Source organism: Moschus berezovskii, chromosome 6 (assembly GCF_049115385.1).
Source record: "Moschus berezovskii isolate FMDL1 chromosome 6, NW_MosBer_1.0, whole genome shotgun sequence".
In the NCBI taxonomy this organism is placed as follows: Eukaryota; Metazoa; Chordata; class Mammalia; order Artiodactyla; family Moschidae; genus Moschus; species Moschus berezovskii.
Genome location: NC_142465.1, coordinates 85,919,962 through 85,940,357, shown reverse-complemented (window position 1 = coordinate 85,940,357; position 20,396 = coordinate 85,919,962). Strand labels below are relative to the sequence as shown.

At 36.4% G+C, this 20,396-nt stretch overlaps 1 protein-coding gene across 6 annotated transcripts in view; it reads left to right on the top strand.

Annotated features, from left to right (window-relative positions):
- The window catches only part of CCDC91 (coiled-coil domain containing 91), a 415,614-nt gene that overhangs the window by 319,531 nt on the left and 75,687 nt on the right, over positions 1 to 20,396 (top strand). For all 6 annotated transcript variants that reach the window (XM_055395013.2, XM_055395019.2, XM_088837256.1 and 3 more), the window contains one exon: positions 11,668 to 11,781. In XM_055395013.2, coding sequence (XP_055250988.1) covers positions 11,668 to 11,781 — 114 coding nt within the window. The remainder of the gene's footprint in view (positions 1 to 11,667; positions 11,782 to 20,396) is intronic.

Below are 20,396 nucleotides of genomic sequence, written 5' to 3'. Positions count from 1 at the left end.
CCACCATCTTTGTAGTTTTAACACCTAGAATAGTACCATGTGTAATAAACAGTGAGTGAGTGGCTAATTGCTGTGATTACTTCAGGCTGTAGTTTCTAAACTGAATCATGGTGCCCTGTGCTGCAGTGACTTCATAAGGATGCTGCCTGGTATTTTAAGTATTAGAGGACAACACAGAGAAGACACTTGAGATCTCTTGACTAACTTGTCAATACTGATGACAGTCTTGCATTTCTTTCTGTTTTTATCATATCTTAGTGAACTTGGGTTTTAGATGTTGCTGTGATAAAAAAACAAGTACCATGCAAATATCATTGTGGAATAGGAAATGAAGTCCAGTCTTAAGATTTAAGAAGTTGTACAATGCCTGACATGTACAGAATTCCCATAAATAACTATGTTTGAGAATGAATTTGGAGAAGGAAATGGCAACCCACTCCAGTATTCTTGCCTAGAGAATCCTGTGGACAGAGGAGCTTGGTGGGCTGCTGTCCATAGGGTCGCACAGAGTCGGACACGAGTGAAGTGACTTAGCAGCAGCAGCAGCAGCAAGAATGAGTTAAAAGTATTTTTCTTTCCATTTTTTGTATCTTTTCAAATGGCTACTAAGGTATTGTTCCATTAATAAATGGGACAATTAGGTATTTCTTCTGGCCTAGAGGGCACCATGAACAAAATTACTGAGGCAGCAAAACAAATGATAAACTGAAAAAGCCAGGGAATCTTTAACCTAGGTATATCCACAAGATATACACCTCTTGTGGGGTCCACAAGAGATGTAAGTTATAGTCCCTACTCTTAAGTAGGTTTCTTTGAATTGAGGAAACACATTCACTCGTTTGTTGAAGATGAATTAGGCATTTCTGCTGTGTACCAGTTACTCATTTTGCCAACAGAGTTTCGTATAGTCAAAGCTGTGGTTTTTCCAGTGGTCATGTATGGATGTGAGAGTTGGACTGTAAAGAAAGCTGACCACCGAAGAACTGATGCTTCTGAAATGTGGTGCTGGAGAAGACTCTTGAGAGTCCCTTGGACAGCGAGGGGATTCAAACCAATGAAACGTAAAGGAAATGAACCCTGAATATTCATTGAAAGGACTGATGCTGGAGCTGAAGCGCCAATACTTTGGCCACCTGATGTGAAGAGCTGACTCATTGGAAAAGACCCTGATGCTGGGAAAGATTGAAAGCAAAAGGAGAAGAGGGTGTCAGAGGATGAGGTGATGCTGAGGCTGAAGCCCTATTAACTTGGCCACCTGATGGGAAGAGCCGACTCATTGGAAAAGACCCTAATGCTACAAAAGAGTGACAGCAGGAGGAGAAGGGGGTGACAGAGGATGAGAATATGAACTGTAATAATTATAATTCCTGATTTCAGTGAAAAGCATTATTCACTTCTGTGGCATTCTCAAAAATTCATAACCCCCGTCTAATTGTAAGAGAACAAAATACCACTATAAATTTCTTCAAAATGAAAAGTACTTTTCAACAGTGTCAATATAATAAGGAAAGACTGAGAAACTGCCACAAATTGGAGGAGACTAATGAGACATGATGTCTGAATGCAATGTCTTACCCTAGGTTAATCCTGGAACAGGAAAACGGCATTATTAGAAAAGCTAATGTATACGCTCAACAGAATAATCTATTGAGTGTAATCTATTTAATATTACCATATGATATTAGTTTGTTAGCTTGATAATGTACCATAGTTATATAAGATGTTAATATTAGAAGAAGCTGTATTAAGGGTATATGAGAATCCTTGTACTGTCTTTGTAAGTTTTCTGTACATCTAAAATTATTTCAAAATAAAAAGTTTCATACATTTTTTTCTAACACATATCCAGATCAAAGAGCAGTTTTATTAACTCCCTTCTAAAACCTCACTGAAATGAAAACTCTGAAATGGAGCCCTAAATTAGAAGTGGAGATGACTGAGAAGACCAATATACAACATGCAGTATACTCTGGGGAAACTCCCAAAGACTTCCTAGTTGGTGGAACCAGGTATCTCTAGAAGTGAAAATCGAGATGAAGCTTCAATTTGAAGGGAAGCTTGGAAGTTTGTGTAATAAACAGATCCCCACTCATCCTCTGCAGATTCTATCAGAAGCCTGGGATTAGTTCTCTGGGGGGAAAAAAAAAGAAGAAAGTGGAAGGTGTCTGGACCAGGGATCACCAAGCATGCTGCTGCTGCTGCTAAGTCACTTCAGTCGTGTCCGACTCTGTGTGACCCCATAGACGGCAGCCCACCAGGTTCTCCCGTCCCTGGGATTCTCCAGGCAAGAACACTGGAGTGGGTTGCCATTTCCTTCTCCAATGTGTGAAAGTGAAAAGTGAAAGTGAAGTCGCTCAGTCGTGTCACCAAGCATACTTGAAGGTATAAATGCTATAATGAAATGGGATTAGGAGGTCAGCAAGGTGAAAACTTTTCAGCTGCTTATTGAGAACCTTACCCATTTTTCCCATCAGAGCTCTCAGAATGCTGACAACCAAATAGGAAATTGGAAGATTCTTTAACTGAGGCATCTAGGCAGCCCAGGATAAAAGACTTAACTGTATTGGTATCAGAAATCTCCCCAAGGAAACAACTCAGCCAGATTACTCTGCTCTTAAGATCACAGTCCATAAACCACAACTGCAAGCACAGATATGTTACTCAGCATTTTAGTGCTCTACTCTTTAAACATGAGCAAATAGTCAAGTATAAATAGAATACTTCTCATGAAAAGCAGAGATTAAAAACGTTCTATGGAGACAGGAAAAGTTAAAAAAAAAAACACTATCATTAATTTCCTTAAAAATAAGAGATTTTGCACCTATGAAACAGGAAGAGGGTGCCTTTTTAAAAGTCAAATGAAAGGATTAGAAATTTAAGATAGAATAGAAAGTTTAAAAAGCAACAGCAAGAGTCAGAAGATGAAGTGTTAGAAGTCTTCCAGAGAACATTGTATAAAAATATGAAGAAATGGAAAATAGAAGTGAAAAGATGAGAAAATTAGGCAATCGTTTCAGGAGATTGTTTTGCTGAATCACAGGATCTTGAGGGGAAATAAAAAGCAGAAAGTAAAATGCAGTAAATATAATAATAGTATTGAAGTAAATCTTGCAAAATTGAAAGACATGAGTTTCTAAATTGTAAGATACAAGTTTCTAGGTAGGACTGTTACTAAGTTTGTCATTAAATTTTTGAGAAGCAAAGGTAAAGAAAATACATAAAAGTTCTCATAAGAGGGACACATTTATGCAAATGATAATGAATTAGAATGTGTAAGCAGACTCCTCAATAACCTTGAAAACTGAACAAATTTTCCTTAGAAAGCTACACTCAGCCAAACTATAAGTGTGAACGTAGAATGAAAGCATTTTGAAGACAAAGGAGATACCAAAACTTAAGCTTCTCATGTACCTTTTTCTGAAAAATCTCCTGAAAGAGGTACTCTATCAAAACAAAGAAAGAACATGCCTTTTCTGAGGAATCTCCTGGAGGAGGTACTCTATCAAAACAAAGAAGTAAATAAAGAAAAAAGAATCCAGTGGTATCTAAAAAGCTGAAGGTAGGCTCCAGAGAGATGTAGCCAAACCTCTAGAAAAATTATGGAAATCCCAGAATAACTGACCTAGAGAACGACCAATCCTGGTTGGAGATATGTCCAGGAGACAATGTCTCTAAGAAGGTAAACAGACTGCTTGATACCTTTGAATGTATTAAAAAGACATATAGACAATTAGATAAGAATTTTGGAATTAATGTTTAATATATATTTGCTTAAGCCAGTATAATGTGACTTCAGTAACACTGTATCATTTCTGAGCCAGTATCTTAAGAGACATTCCACTCTTTCTTTTACAATTCTGTCCAGCTGCTACATGAAAAATCCTGAACTAGTCTGCAGGAGATAGGAACCCACAGGAAGGAGAAACAAGCCAGCCTATTGTAGCCAACATTGTAGCAGCAGCCACATTGGTACCCACCAGTTGATGGAAGATACATGGGAGAACCCAGCCAAGACCAAAAGAACTGTCCAGCTGAGCCCAGCTCAGGTTTCCAGCTTACAGAATTATGAGCTAAATCAGGGATTAGCAAGCTTTTTCTGTAAAGAGCCAGTTAGTAAATATTTTAGAAACTTATGGGCCAAGAGGCTTAATTGAAAATATTATGTAGGAGCTTATGTTTACACAGGAAACAGCAAATATTCACAAATTTTTGTTGATGAAATTAAAAATACAGTAATATTAATTTTTCATAATGTGCATCTACTTGTATTCTTCACTAAATTGTGTCTGACTCTTTGCACCCCCTTGAACTGCAGCACACCAGGCTTCCCTGTCCTTCACTACTAGTGAGAAGAATAGAATTTTCTTTGGAAAGAATAACATTTTGCTTAATTGTGGTTCCATTAAGTATTCCTATCATCAAAAACGGTGACAAATACTTATTTATTAATGCCGATATCTAATGAGACCTCTACATATTTCATCTTTAAGAATGTCTTTCACACAAATAAGTACTGGAAAAATATTGGTATCAGTCAATGAGTATATAATTTTGATTGAGCATATTCATTACGTGAGAACCATTTGTAGAATTAAATTCTTCTTATTTTGCATATTATTATAGTGCAGATTGATCATTTCCAATTGAAAATTAGATGAAAGCTCCTCAGTTACCTGGCAGATGAATTTTGAAATATGGAAATTTCGTTTGCAGTTAGATCAATATATGAAAAACACTGATGGAGCTGTAATATAAGCTTATAAATTTATGTAGGAATTGAAGCCCTACTTCCTTAACTGTTGATACAAAGGAAGTGCATAAAGTAGGTTGACTTATGATTCAGACATTCATTTTCTGAGGTGCAATTCCACAACCACATGCAGCTTTTAAAGTAATACATAATTAAATAACTATGAAAAGTAGAGACACTGTTCTGCCGACAAAAGTCCGTGTAGTCAAGACTATGGTTTTCCAAGTGGTCACGCACAGGTTTAAGAGCTGAACCATAAAGAAGGCAGAGTGCCGAAGAATTGATGCCTAAAAACTATAGTGCTGAAGAGCACTTATGAGAGTCCCTCAAACAGCAAAATCAAACCAGTCAATCTTAAGAGAAATCAACCCCAAATACTCAGTGGAAGGACTGATGCTGAAGCTGAAACTCCAGTATTTTGGTCATCTTATGTGTACAGCGGACTCAAAAAAGTCCCTGACACTAGGAAAGATTGAGGGCAGAAGGAGAAGAGGGCATCAGATGAGATGGCAGGATAACATCACCGATGCAATGAAAATGGGCAAACTTTGGGACATGGTGAGGGACAGAGAGGCCTGGCGTGGCTGCAGTCCATGGAGTCTCAAAGAGTCGGACATGACTGGGGGACGGAACAACAACAGCAATGTATATCATGTATAGAAACAAAAATAAAGCATATTGTTGCTCTAGAAAATATTTGATACTGGCCCACAAACCAGAATTGAATTGATTTCTATGATTTGTCTTCAATAAATAATTAAACTGTGTTTACAATCCTTAACTAAATAGCATTGATAAAGAACAACCACAGGCCATTTATTAGTTCATAATACTGGAAAAGACTCTGATGCTGGGAAAGGTTGGGGGCGGGAGGAGAAGGGTACGACAGAGAATGAGATGGCTGGATGGCATCACCGACTCTGTGGACATGAGTTTGAGTGAACTCTGGGAGTTGGTGATGGACACGGAGGCCTGGCGTGCTGTGATTCATGGAGTCGCAGAGAGTCTGACATGACTGAGCGACTAAACTGAACTGAACTGAATACTATGTTTACTGAAATGTATGGTGGATTTAATGAATATTAAAGAATAACTATACTGTTAGGCAACGAAAACCAACATTTAAATCTTAAAAAATGATATGTAAGTTTTTAGCCCTAAATGAACTTCATCAGTTCAGTTCAGTTCAATTGCTCTGTTGTGTCCGACTCTGCGACCCCATGAACCGCAGCATGCCAGGCCTCCCTGTCCATCAACAACTCCCAGAGTTTACCCAAATTGATGTGTATTGAGTTGGCGATGCCATCCAACCATCTCATCCTCTGTCATCCCCTTCTCCTCCTGCCCTCAATCTTTCCCAGCATCAGGGTCTTTTCAAATGAGTCAGCTCTTTGCATTATGTGGCCAAAGTATTGGAGTTTCAGCTTCAACATCAGTCCTTCCAATGAACACCCAGGACTGATCTCCTTTAGGATGGACTGGTTGGATATCCTTGCATCAAAGGGACTTTAAAGAGTCTTCTTCTCCAACACCACAGTTCAAAAGCATCAATTCTTCGGCACTCAGCTTTCTTTAAAGTCCAACTCTCACATCCATACATGACTACTGGGAAAACCACAGCCTTGACTAAATGGACCTTTGTTGGCAAAATAATGTCTCTGCTCCTTAATATGCTGTCTAGGTTGGTCATAAATTTCCTTCCAAGGAGTAAGTGTCTTTTAATTTCATGGTTGCAATCACCATCTTCAGTGATTTTGGAGCCCCCAAAAATAGTCTACCACTCTTTCCCTATCTATTTGCCATGATGTGATGGGACTGGATGCCATGATCTTAGTTTTCTGAATGTTGAGCATTAAGCCAACTTTTTCACTCTCCTTTTTCACTTTCATCAAGAATCTCTTAAGTTCTTCGCTTTCTGCCATAAGGGTGGTGTCATCTGCATATCTGAGGTTATTGATATTTCTCCTGGCAGTCTTGATTCCAGCTTGTGCTTCGTCCAGCCCAGCGTTTCTCATGATGTACTCTGCATCTAAGTTAAATAAGCAGGGTGACAGTGTACAGCCTTGATGTCCTCCTTTCCCTATTTGGAACCAGTCTGTTGTTCCATGTCCAGTTCTAACTGTTGCTTCCTGACCTGCATATAGGTTTCTCAAGAGGAAGGTCAGGTGGTCTGATATTCCCATCTCTTTCAGAATTTTCCAGTTTATTGTGATCCACACAGTCAAAGGCTTTGGCATAGTCAAAAAAGCAGGAATAGATGTTTTTCTGGAACTCTTTATTCCACACTTAAAAAACAAGTTATATAATAATGTGAATGTGATTTTTACACATATTTTTAACAGAAAATAGGATAAGTGTCAACATATAGTTTAACAAACTTACCAAAATACATATGCAAATGGATGTTTTTCCCTCCAAACCGTTAATTTTAGAGCAGTGTTTCTCAACTGAAGATGATCTAGTAAGCAAATACCAAGTATACTACTTATAACAATACTCCCATCTCCACCCCCAGCAAGAAATTGTCAGTAGTGCCAAGGTTAGAGAATAAATCATGCCTTAGAGAATATATCATGTTCCAGGGTGTGACCATTACTAAAATATTCTGGAAAGTATTCTTTCAGAATTGCCTTGTTTGAATGTATTCATTAGTGGCAAATCACCATCCCTTGTGAGATATATTTTATTTTAGACTAAGTCTCATGACTCACAGGGATAATACAGTTCATTCATGGAATTCAACAAAACATGCAGACAGATATTCACAGACACATGAACATGCACACAAAATTCACTGTTTCTTGTTCAGAATTTGGTTAGAAAATGAAAGGTTTAAACTTTTTATGTCATATTCAAAGATATTTATTTCTTGAAATAAATGAAATAATAGAAGTTTTTTTTTTCCTTTTTTCATTTATATTTTATATTGGAGTATAGATGATTAACAATGTTATGTTAGTTTCAGGTGTCCAGCAAAGTGATTCAGTTATACACATACATGTATCTATTCTTTTTCAAGTCCTTTTCACATTTAGAGTGTTACATAATATGGACCTGAATTGCACATGCTATACAGTAGGTATTTGTGGGTTGTTGCTGTTAAGTTGCTCAGTTGTTTCCAGTTTTTTGCAACCCCATGGACTGCAACACGCCAGGCTTCCCTGTCCTTCACAGTCTCCCAGAGCTTGATCAAACTCATGTCCATTGATAAGTGATACCATCAGACCATCTTATCCTCTCTCATCCCTTTCTTCTCCTGTCTTCAATCTTTCCAGCGTTTCTCATGATGTACTCTGCATCTAAGTTAAATAAGTCACTTATTTGCATCAGGTGACCAAAGTATTGGAGCTTCAGCTTCAGCCTCAGTCCTTCCAGTGAATATTCAGGATTGATTACCTTTAGGATTGACTGTCTTGATCTCCTTGCTGTCCAAGGGACTCTCGAGCCTTCCCCAACACCACAGTTCAAAAACATCAATTCATCAGTGCGCATTCTTCTTTATGGTCCAACTCTCACATCCATACATGACTTCTGGAGAAACTATAGCTTTGACTAGACATTCCAGCAAAGGAGTGTCTCTGCTTTTTAAATATGCTCTCTAGTTTGGTCATAAATTTTCTTCCAAGAAGCAAGCATCTTTTTAATTTTGTGACTGCAGTGATTTTGGAGCCCCCCAAAATAAAGTCTGTCACTGTTTCTATTGTTTCCCCATCTATTTGCCATGAAGTGATGGTACCAGATGCCATGAAGTGATGGTACCAGATGCCATGATCTTCGTTTTTTGGATGTTGAGTTTTGAGCCAACTTTTTCATTCTCCTCTTTCACTTTCATCAAGAGGCTCTTAAATTTTCCTCACTTTCCGCCATGAGGGTGATGTCATCTGCATATCTCAGGTTACTAATATTTCTCTCAGCAATCTTGATTCCAGCTTGTGCTTCATCCACCCCGGTATTTTGCATGATGTGCTCTGCATAGAAGTTCAATAAGCAGGGTGATAATATACAGCCTTGAAGTATTCCTTTCCCAATGGAACCAGTGCATTGTTCCATGTCCAGTTCTAACTGTTGCTCCTTGACCTGCATATAGGTTTCTCAGGAGGCAGGTAAAGTGGTCTGGTATTGCCATATCTTGAAGAATTTCCCAGTTTGTTGTGATCCACACACTGAAAGGCTTTATCATAATGAAGCAGAAGTAGATGTTTTTCTGGCACTCTCTTGCTTTTTCGGTGATCCAGTTGATGTTTGCAGTTTGATCTCTGGTTCCTCTGCCTTTTCTAAATCCAACTTGTACATCTGGAGGTTCTCACTTCATGTACTATTAAAGCCTGGCTTCGAGAATTTTGAGCATTACTTTGTTTATGTGTGAGATAAGTGCAACTGTGCAGTAGTTGAACATTGTTTGGCTTTACCTTTCTTTGGGATTGGAATTAAAACGGACCTTTTTCCAGTTCTGTAGCCACTGCTGAGTTTTCCAAATTTGCTGGCATATTGAGTGCATCATGTTAACAGTATCATCGTTTAGGATTTGAAATAGTTCAACTGGAATTCCGTCACCTACACTAGCTCTGTTTATTGTGATGCTTCCTAAGGGACCCTAACCATTTGTTGGATATCTGTTTTAAATATAGCTATGTATAAATAGATTTCACAACCTTGACTGTCACCTAACTGCCAGCTGGGGAGAAGAGAATCAAAGGAGACTTTCTTTGTAAGTGTTCTTCTTCAACTCAAAATTTAAGAAAGAAGGATCCTCAGAAGTATGGACTGAGCAGACAGTATAAACTCTCAGGCCTATCCACCCTTAAAAAAAGAAAAGTGTTAACTGAAGAACATAGTAGCTAATTCTCTTCATCTTTTTCCTGGATATATTTCTTTTATTTAAATTGATGGTTTTGTCTTCAAACATTTCTAGTCAAATTTGACCCTTACTAGATAGAAATTGTATTTGATATTCAATATCATATGGATTTATCTTCTATATTCAACTAGTCTAGGTCTACAGTAATTTTAAAATTATAAAACCCTTGAAAACCAAGGCTTTTTGAAACTTTCTATTTGCAAATCCTGTCCTGAAATAATGTGAAACTATTTACACTTTTAATTTACCCATATAGTGTGAATATTCACACCCTTCATCACAGAACTATTATTGTGTTTTATTTCAGGGGGCTTAGTAACATATGTATTAACTTTTTGCCTTTATAAAATCTGAAAAGTTTCAAATTCCAAATTAGTATGTGTGAAACCAACAGGAATTGTAATAGTAGGTGCTTTAATTTGAAATAATCTTTTTGTCTTTTTTTTCCAAAAATTACTATAGTTTTTCATAATGAGATATCACCAGTATGCAGCTTCCTGAAGAAACTAAAAGAGTTATCATATGACCCAGAAATCACACTCCTGGGCATATATACAGAGAAAACTCTAATCTGAGAAGATACATGCACCCCAATGTACATAGCAGCACTATTTACAATAGCCAAAACATGGAAGCAACCTAAATGTCTGTTGACATAAATGAATAAGTGTGCTATGTACACACACACACACACACACACAATGGAATGCTATTCAACCATAAAAAAAGAACAAATTAATGCCATTTGCAGCACCATGGATGGACCTAGATATTGTCATAGTGAGTGAAGTAAGTCAGAGAAAGACAAATATCACATGATATCGCTTATATGTAGAATCTGTTCATGATACAGATGAATTTATTTACAAAACAGAAATAGACTCACAGATATAGAAACTAAAATTATAGTTACTGCAGGGGACAGGAGGAGGCATAAATTTAGAATTTGGGGTTAACAGATAGGGCTTCTCAGGTGGCTCAGTGGTAGAGAATCTGCCTGCCAATTCAGGAGACATGGGTTCAATCCCTGGGTCAGGAAGATCCCCTGGAGAAGGAAATGGCAACCCACTCCAGTATTCTTGCCTGGGAAATCCCATGGACAGAGGAGCCTGGTGGGCTACAGTCTAGGTGGTCACAAAAGAGTCAGACCCAACTTAAGTGTGTGTGTGTATAAAATTGGGAAAAACTAAACCAAAACATGTATACACAACAAAGTGAAGGGTCCTCAAGAATAGCAAAATGAGGAAAATATTATTGAGAAATATCTAGGCATTTTCTAATTGATTGCCTGTTCGAAGAAAGATACTACCTGTGTAGAAAAAGGAAGTTAGAGTTAGTAGCATTCTTCCAATCTATGAAATGCTGTTTTAGCACAAAATAGTTCTTAGTTTTTGAGAAGTGTTATATTTCTTCTTCAGAATTTTAGCTGTCTTTCTGTTTACCTGAAAATTTGAAATCTCTCAGCGTCCTTGATTACTATTTCAGCAAAATGAGTAGTACCACTTTTCTTCCTAGATTTCTCATTTCAGATCTGAGGACACAGTGAAATTTTTACCTATCATTCATGGTGTCCAGCTCTCAACATCTTAACCTGGCAGGAGGACTAAACTAGCTGTAAATCTTACCACCCAGACCACACTTGATTATTGTATGATGGAAAAGCTAAACATGAATAAAACAGCCTAGAACATTAGGGTGTTCTTGGAAGAATAAATACAGTTGAAAGTTTTATGTGAATAGTGCAAAGTACAGGAAGGCAATCAATCATGTAAACATCAAATGAAAAGTTGGTAAGGAAGCCATTGGAGTCTTTTAGGCTCTCCCTGCAATAAATGGCTTACTCCATTTTTTTTTTTCCCCTTTCACTCAGTTTGGAGAAGTGAATTCTGTGGAATCTGTTCACAGAACCCAAGAGATTCTGTAAGTTCTTATTCCTGTTTAAAGATATGCTTTGGACAGAATAAGTTCAACCCATTGAATGTTTTTAGTTTATATAAAATGGGCACAAACATGCCATAGCACATACCTCCCTGACTTTTTCTCATCCTCCCACAAACAGGAAACAGTTAAGGCAGCAATAATAGAAGAGCAGAAACGAAGTGAAAAGGCTGTGGAAGAGGCAGTGAAGAGAACAAGAGATGAACTGATAGAGTATGTAAAGGAACAGAAAAGGGTAAGTATCCCCTCAAGGGTTTTAATTTGTTCTTCCATAAACTGAAGCATTGGCTTCCATACAATGACATGAAGTTTTAAAATATTTAAAACATCCTTTTTCAGCTAATTATGAATCTTCATCTAATATTTTTTCTGGTATAAGTATATATTCTAATAGTTACATCTGTAAACATAAATTCCATTTGTTAACAAAAAAAGCACTGAATAATTTCCTGCTGGATTCCCAGAAATGACCTATCTTCAGCATGACTCTGCACTTAAAAAGAAAGTAGTCATGTATAGATTTTTTTTAAGTTTTTGCCTTAAGTTTGTTATTTCTTATGTAATGGTTGTCGAAATTTGTTTGCACTCTTTAGGCCTTCGGACTAGGTTAACACCACTGGGGTTCTAATAGATTTTATTACAGTTATCAAATTAGGGCTCTTCTGCCATAGTTCCATTTTGAGAACAAAATTCAGAATATGCTTGTCAGAATTTATAATGCATGTTGAAGCTTTACAAAATAAACGTCATTTTGGTACAATGTGGTTTTATTAATTTGTTAAGTCTGAGCAGTGGCTGAAAATAATGTATTTAATAGCTTAATTCGTAGACTTTTCAACAAATCTTTATTTTTTTTAGTATCCAGGATGAAAAACACTTAGGATGAGATGTTTAATGGTAATCTCTGTAATAAGCATATTAAATTACAGTATATTATATGGTGAATTCTCACACACTATTTTATGTCTTATTTATATGTTTAGTATAACAAAGTATTAAACAACTATATATTACACAATATACGGTATTATATAACATAATAAAATTATAAATAAAGCATAAAACATATTGTGTATGAGGATATTTGGCACAGGTAATGGTTGTCAGAATAAGAAATAAAAAATTACTCTTCAGTTGGCAGTTAAGTAGAAGAATAATGACACTCAGAGGAGTATCATAAGAACTCATAATACCACTTTAGTTCCATACTCTTAATTTAAAATCAATTTTGGTATGATATAAAGAAAATTCTTACTCCTCAATAGCTACCATTATATTTCAACAAAGAGTTTGTCAGCAGAGCAAAAAAAAAAATTCTAAGTAAGTTTTCCAGATTAATTAATCACTCACAGAAGCATTTCATACGGGATCAAATCTCTGTGCAACTTATCTCAAGATGTTTTTAAAAGTAGTTTAACCCCCCCAAAATTTCTAATAGATACATAACCTTCAGAAGAGTGACTTAGCTGCTAAAGAATCCACCTGCAATGCGGGAGACCTAAGTTCGATTCCCGGGTTAGATAGATCCCCTAGAGAAGGGAAAAGCTACCCACTCCAATATTCTGGCCTGGGGAATTCCATGGACTGTAACAGTCGATGGGATCGCGAAGAGTTGGACACAACTGAGTGACTTTCACTTTCAGAAGAGAAAATTCTGAGCCAGATGTCATCAGCTGACCTTTCAGGAAGTGATATTTTCCCAGAAAACTCCTATTTACATGTGTATTCTCAAGGAGTTTATGTTAAATAACCTATTTCAGAAGCAGTCATACAAGAAAAGAATTATAGATGCTTTCCATATACACACAGGAATTGTGATAGTGAAAGAACACAGACTTGAAATAAATTCGGGGTATTGTGGATGTATCCTTTTAAAAAAAATGAAAAAACTGAAGTATAGTTCATTTATAATGTTGTGTTCATTTCATGTGTACGGTAAAATGATTCAGTTTTTTATATATATACATATACATATTTCAGATTCTTTTCCTTTAAAAATTATAACAAAATATTGAGTATAGTTCTTTGTGCTATACACTAGATCCTTATTGGTTATCTGTTTTATATATAGTAGTTTGTACAGGTTAATCCCAAACTCTTACAGATGTATTATTTTTAATCATCTTTTCTTAATAATATATGGCCAGTTCTTATTTGAACACTCTATTTGGATAAGAGATTATGTAAAATAGCAAACTTATTCATAAGGGTGTCTTAGATGAATATTTCTTTGATCAAAATTGAAATTTTCTCTTAAAAAAACTTAAAAATTGAATATTACTTTCTGCTCAAAAGAAATCTTGTGGCCACCATTAGAAACATTTAAAATGAGAACAGCAAATGCCTTTACCGGAGTCATCTGGTTTCTGTGTTAGGTAATTAACCCTTGAAGAGACCTGACAATGATCTCTGCCATTTAATGTGTGATCTTGCAAATTATATTAAAAGATTGTGCTTGCATACTCAGTCATGTCCAACATTTTGCAACCCTATGGAATATAGCCCCCAGGTTCCTCTGTCCGTGGGGTTTCTCAGGCAAGAATACTGGAGTGAGTTGCCTTTTCCTCCTCCAGGGGATCTTCCCGGCTCAGAGATCAAACCCACGTCTCTTGCATTGGCAGGTGGATTCTTTGCCACGGAGCCACATTAAAAGATTCAGTTCAGTATCAGTTCAGTCGCTCAGTCATGTCCAACTCCTTGTGACCCATGGATGCAGCCTGCCAGGCTTCCCTGTCCATTACCAACTCCCGGAGCTTGCTCAAACTCATGTCCATTGATTCGGTGATGCCATCCAACAGTCTTATCCTCTATCATCTCCTTCTTCTACCTTCAGTCTTTCCCAGCATCAGGATCTTTCCCAGTGAGTCAGTTATTTGCATCAGGTGGCCAAAGTATTGGAGCTTCAGCTTCAGCATCAGTCCTTCCAATGAATCTTCAGGACTGATTTCCTTTAGGATTAACTGTTTTGATCTCCTTGCTGTCCAAGGAACTCTCAAGAGTCTTCTCCAACACCATAGTTCAAAAGCATCAGTTCTTCAGCACTCAACTTCCTTTATAGTCCAACTCTCATATCCGTACACGACTACTGGAAGAACCATAGCTTTGAGTAGATGCACCTTTGTCAGCAAAGTAATGTCTATGCTTTTTAATATGCTGTCTAGGTTGGTCATAGCTTTTCTTCCCAGGAGCAAGCATCTTTTAATTTCATGGCTGCAGTCACTACATCATGGTTATAGTGATTTTGGAGCCCAAGAAAATAAAGTCTGTCACTGTTTCCATTGTTTCCCCATCTATTTGCCATGAAGTGATGGTACCAGATGCCATGATCTTCGATTTTTTGAATGTTGAATTTTAAGCCAGCTTTTTCAGTCTACTGTTTCAGTTTTGTCAAGAGGCTCTTAGATCCTCTTCACTTTCTGCCGTGAGGGTGATGTCATCTACATATCTGAAGTTACTTATATTTCTCCTGGAAATCTTGATTCCAGCTTGTACTTCATCCAGCCCGGCATTTCGCATGATGTATTCTGCATATAAGTTAAGTAAGCAGGGTGACAGTATACAGCCTTAACATACTGCTTTCCCAATTTGGAACCAGTCCATTTTTCCATGTTTGGTGGTAACTATTGCTTCTTGACCTGCATACAGGTTTCTCAGGAGGCAAAAAAGGTGGTCTGGTATTCCCATCTCTTGAAGAATTTTCCAGTTTGATGTGATCCATATTCAAAGGCTTTAGCATAGTCAGTGAAGCAAGAATAGATGTTTTTCTGGAACTCTCTTGCTTTTTCTATGATCCAGTGGATGTTAGCAATTTGATCCCTAGTTCCTCTGCTTTTTCTAAATCCAACTTGAACATATGAAAGTTCTCAGTTCACATACTGTTGAAGCCTAGCTTGGCGAATTTTGAGTATTACTCTGCTTGCATGTGAGATGAATACAATTGTGTGGTAGTTGAACATTATTTGGCATTGCCTTTCTTTGGGATTGGAATGAAAACTGACCTTTTTCCAGTCCTGTAGCCATTGCTCCGTTTTCCAAATTTGCTGGCATATTGAGTGCAGCACTTTCACAGCGTCATCCTTGAGGTTTCCAAATATCTCAGCTGGAATGCCATCACCTCCACCAGCTGTGTTCGTAATGATGTTTCCTAAGACCCATTTGACTTCGTGTTCCAGGATGTCTGGCTCTAGGTGAGTGATCACACCATCATGATTATCTGGGTCATAAAGATCTTTTTTGTATAGTTCTTTTTCATATTCTTGCCAATTCAGCTCAGTCGTGTCCGACTCTTTGCAACCCCATAAACCGCATCATGCCAGGCCTCCCTGTCCATCACCAACTCCCGGAGTCCATCAAACCCATGTCCATTGAGTCGTTGATGCCATGCAACCATCTCATCTTCTGTTGTCGCCTTATTCTCCTGCCCTCAATCTTTCTCAGCATCAGGGTCTTTTTAAATGAGTCAGCTCTTTGCATCAGGTGGCCAAAATATTGGAGTTTCAGCTTCAACATCAGTCCTTCCATTGAACACCCAGGACTGATCTCCTTTAGGATGGACTGGTTGGATCTCCTTGCAGTCCAAGGGACTCTGAAGAGTCTTCTCCAACACCACAGTTCAAAAGCATCAATTCTTTGGTGCTCAGCTTTCTTTATAGTCCAACTCTCATATCCGTACATGACTACTGGAAAAGCCATAGCCTTGACTAGACAGACCTTTGTTGGCAAAGTAATGTCTCAGCTCCTTAATGTGCTGTCTAGTTTGGTCATAACTTTCCTTCCAAGGAGTAAGCATCTTTTAATTTCATGACTGCAATCACCATCTGCGGTGATTTTGGGTCCCAGAAAAATAAAGTCAGCCACTGTTTCCACTATTTCCCCATCTATTTGCTGTGAAGTGATGGGACCAGATGCCATTATCTTGGTTTTCTGAATATTGAGCTTGCCACCTCTTCTTAATATCTTCAGCTTCTGTTAGACCCATACCATTTATGTCCTTTATTGTGCCCATCTTTGCATGATAAGTTCCCTCAGTATCTCTGATTTTCTTGAAGACATTTCCCATTCTATTGTTTTCCTCCTTTTCTTTGCACTGATCACTGAGGAAGCCTTTTTTATCTCTCCTTGCTGTTTTTTGGAACTCTGCATTCAGGTGGGTATATCTTTCCTTTTCTCCTTTGCCTTTAACCTAAAAAATTAGTATCTCTTTATGTTAGATAAACTAGTTATCACCTTTAGAAGTGTTCATTAAATCACATCAGTCATTAAAATATTACATTCTATTTGCACCAAAGTTCCACTTCTCTATCCTTTTTCCTTTATATAGTAAGAACAATAAATTTAATTTATTAAATAAATTAACATAGTTTAGAATAAACATGATTCTAATAGTTTATTTGACTCATGTTATTAGATTCATAGATGATTAAAACTTAATTAATATATTAATAGGAAAGTTTATTACTTTCACTTCGGGACTTGAGAATTTTTTAAATAACACACATTGTGGAATACTTTTAACATTTGAATGTTTCCACCTCTCCAAATAGAAAAACTATAAAAAAGGAAAGTGGATAGAATATCTAAAATGTAAACACCTACTATGAGATTTCTTATATATGTAACTTTTCAAAAATTGAGATTCTCTATACTCTGATTCTTTTTGAAATGGATTTCAGTATTTCAAGTTAATTTTTATGAATTTTGGAGGCTTGGAAATTTTTCACATGCACACAAAAAAGACATCTCGTAGCTTATAAAGTAATACTTAGAAGAAACAAGAGGGTTTTTTTTTAGCATATTTATAATCTTTTTGTCTGTTTCCAAAAGACTAAATTAGGGCAGCTCATCTCTCCTTCTTCCTTTGTAAGATGAATTTCTTTTTGCATCAAAGAAGAACACTTTTCCAGAACAAAAATTTTCCTTTCTCCTCTCCAGTTTTTTTAACTAAAGTCAACTTGAGATTTTCAACATTAGACACCTCAAAAGCCCTGTAGACCTTGATTCCAACTGGGCTTACATTCCAGTCTGTGAAGTAATCATCCCCCGTTGAAGTTTTCCAAAATCTTTGAAAGAAGAAGTCTAACCCCGTGTTAGTTTCTGTCTTTATATGTCTTTTGTCCTAACCACTCTTTAACTTTTTTAAAAACTGTAGTATAACAATCTTCAACATACATTGTTAAGTACAAGCAACAGTTTGAATCATTGTGTATTGGAGTGGCCTTTTTTTCTGTGATGCAGAATAAGAAATGCAGTTTACATTGTGACCCAGTTGTCAATGAATCTATAAACAAAAATAAAAATTAGAAAAAGAAATTTATAAGACGGTACCTACCCTTACTATGAACGTGTACTCTGGCATTTTCTATTCTTTTTTTGTTTTTTACAATTATTTCTAAGTAGATAAATTAAGATTTTTAGTTGGAATTTCAAAGTCTCAAAAATTAATAGAGTGAATAGACAGAAAAGTAGGAGGATATAGTAGACCTGAAAAGTACTATGAACCAATTCAACGATTTATAGAATTTTCATACAACAGCAGGATACAAATTCTACTCAAGTTCTGTAGAGTGTAAACCAGGAGACAGTGGAACTTATCCAGGGACTTTAAAACAAGGTGCAAAAATTTCATTGTCTAAAGGTATTGAAGTCATACACAGTCTCTTCTAACTGTGGGATTATGTTAGAAATCAATATCAAAAGACAGTTAAAAATAACTGCATATTTTCACGTTCAATGTGACATTTACTGAGAGATCTTTGACTTAGCCTTTAAGTCTCAATAAAGTTAAAAATTCAGTGTTTTAAAAGAGAAACAGAATGGAAAATCTGAAATGATTATCTTTTCAAATAGCTTATAATTTATCCTACAATATTAACTGCAGTAGAATTGCAAATCACTATCAGTTCAGTTCAGTCGCTCTGTAGTGTCCGACTCTTTGTGACCCCATGAATCACAGCATGCCAGGCCTCCCTATCCATCACCAACTCCTGGAGTTCACTCAAACTCGTGTCCATCGAGTTGGTGATGCCATCCAGCCATCTCATTCTCTGTCGTCCCCTTCTCCTCCCACCCCCAGTCCTTCCCAGCATCAGAGTCTTTTCCAATATAAAGGATACTATTCCTTTTTTTAGGTATCTGGACTCAACAAGTTTTTAATCAGTGATCCAACCCTTTTGAGTGTTACAGTTATATTTAGAATTAGAATTAGAATGAAACTGAAATTATATTGAGAAAATGTTTTATTTTTAAATGTCATTTACCAGGGTTTTTTGTTATCAATAGAGATGTCACTAAACTTTATAAATACTCACCTTCTTCCGATCTAAACATCTTAGATCAGATAAAGGGATTACCTATACCTATATACCTATGTACTAATTATGTGAATCAAAATTTACACTGAAATTACATCCTGAATTATTTACTAAGTTGAATACACAATACTTATACTGTTAGTCCAATTCATAATAATAATCAAATGTTTGTGTTTAATCAAACTATTCGAAGAAAGCTTTTAAAATGATCAACTGGAAAAATAATTCAAATTAATAATGAATCTGTATCAGTGACTATCTTGTAAGTGCTTTTTTGTAGGTATTCTAAATGATAGCATTAAAAAATCCTCTATAAACTCTATCTTGTTAAACCGAGAAAATTATTACATTGAGTTCACTAATGTAGTATGAAATTGAAAAGCCAAAGTTTTGCAATCGCACTTCTTATAAATTTTTCTTATTAATTGGTAGAAATTGTCTAAATTTTTAATGAATTTAGGAATTTTTGTTATAATTTATATAATAGAGAGGAAAAGGTAAGCAAGAAAACCTGAAAAGATTTTAACATACAGTTTATCTGGGAATCAGCTAGGTATCCCTAAGTGTAGTGATTTATAACAGCCATACTGTACTTTATTAAAATTATTTTTTTTATTTTAAACTCTCTTGAATTGTTACAAATTCTGGATTAAGGGATAGCAGACTACAGCCCATGGGTCAAATTTGATTTTCTGCCTGTTTTTATAAAGTTTTATTGAAACACACAACCACACATTCATTTATGTGTTCATGCTGCAACCACAGAGTTGAGTAGTTCAGAGAGATCATGGGGCCCACGTAACCTAAAATATTTACTGTCTGGCCCTTTGCAGAAAAACATTTGTCAACTCGTGTTCTAGGCTATCAAAATAATCTTGATGAGAAAATTTCTCCTGTCAGCCCTTCAAGATATTTATTCTTTCATTATGCCTCATTAAAACTAGACAATTGAAATTCCTGAGGACCTGGAAAAGATTTCTCTCTTGATATTAATTACCAGATAAGGCATTATAATATTTCAGACTTGGTCATTAGTGACATAAACTTTATTTTATACTAAAGGAGATTGTAGAAAAATGAGGTGGGAAAGACCACATCCCTTGACACTTCCCTAGGGAGGACGAATTTGTGGTTGAAAATGACCTATGGCCTTTGGATTAGAATGAAGTGTTCTAACTCATCCCACAAGTTAAGACTGTTACACATGAGCTTGCTATGAGGGAGGAAGTGTGAATAATATTCAGCAAGCAACAACTACTCACAGCCAAGCAGTGATTCCTAAAAAATAAAATCCCATCCAAATGTAATAAAAGATTATTTTTTTTTCCTCTTAAGAAGCAGAATTATGGCCTGTATTTTCTAAATCACCTCCAGGAAAATAATCTGCACTTTAGAGGATTCTTTTAATTTAGATCTTCAGAGAGGAGTAAGGAGCAATTACCTTTACTTCAAAGTTTCTGTGGTCAAAGCATTGTTATAATTTTTTAATTATAAAAGGACTCTTTTGATCCAGGTTTTCTACAGTATTCTTGAGGTTTGC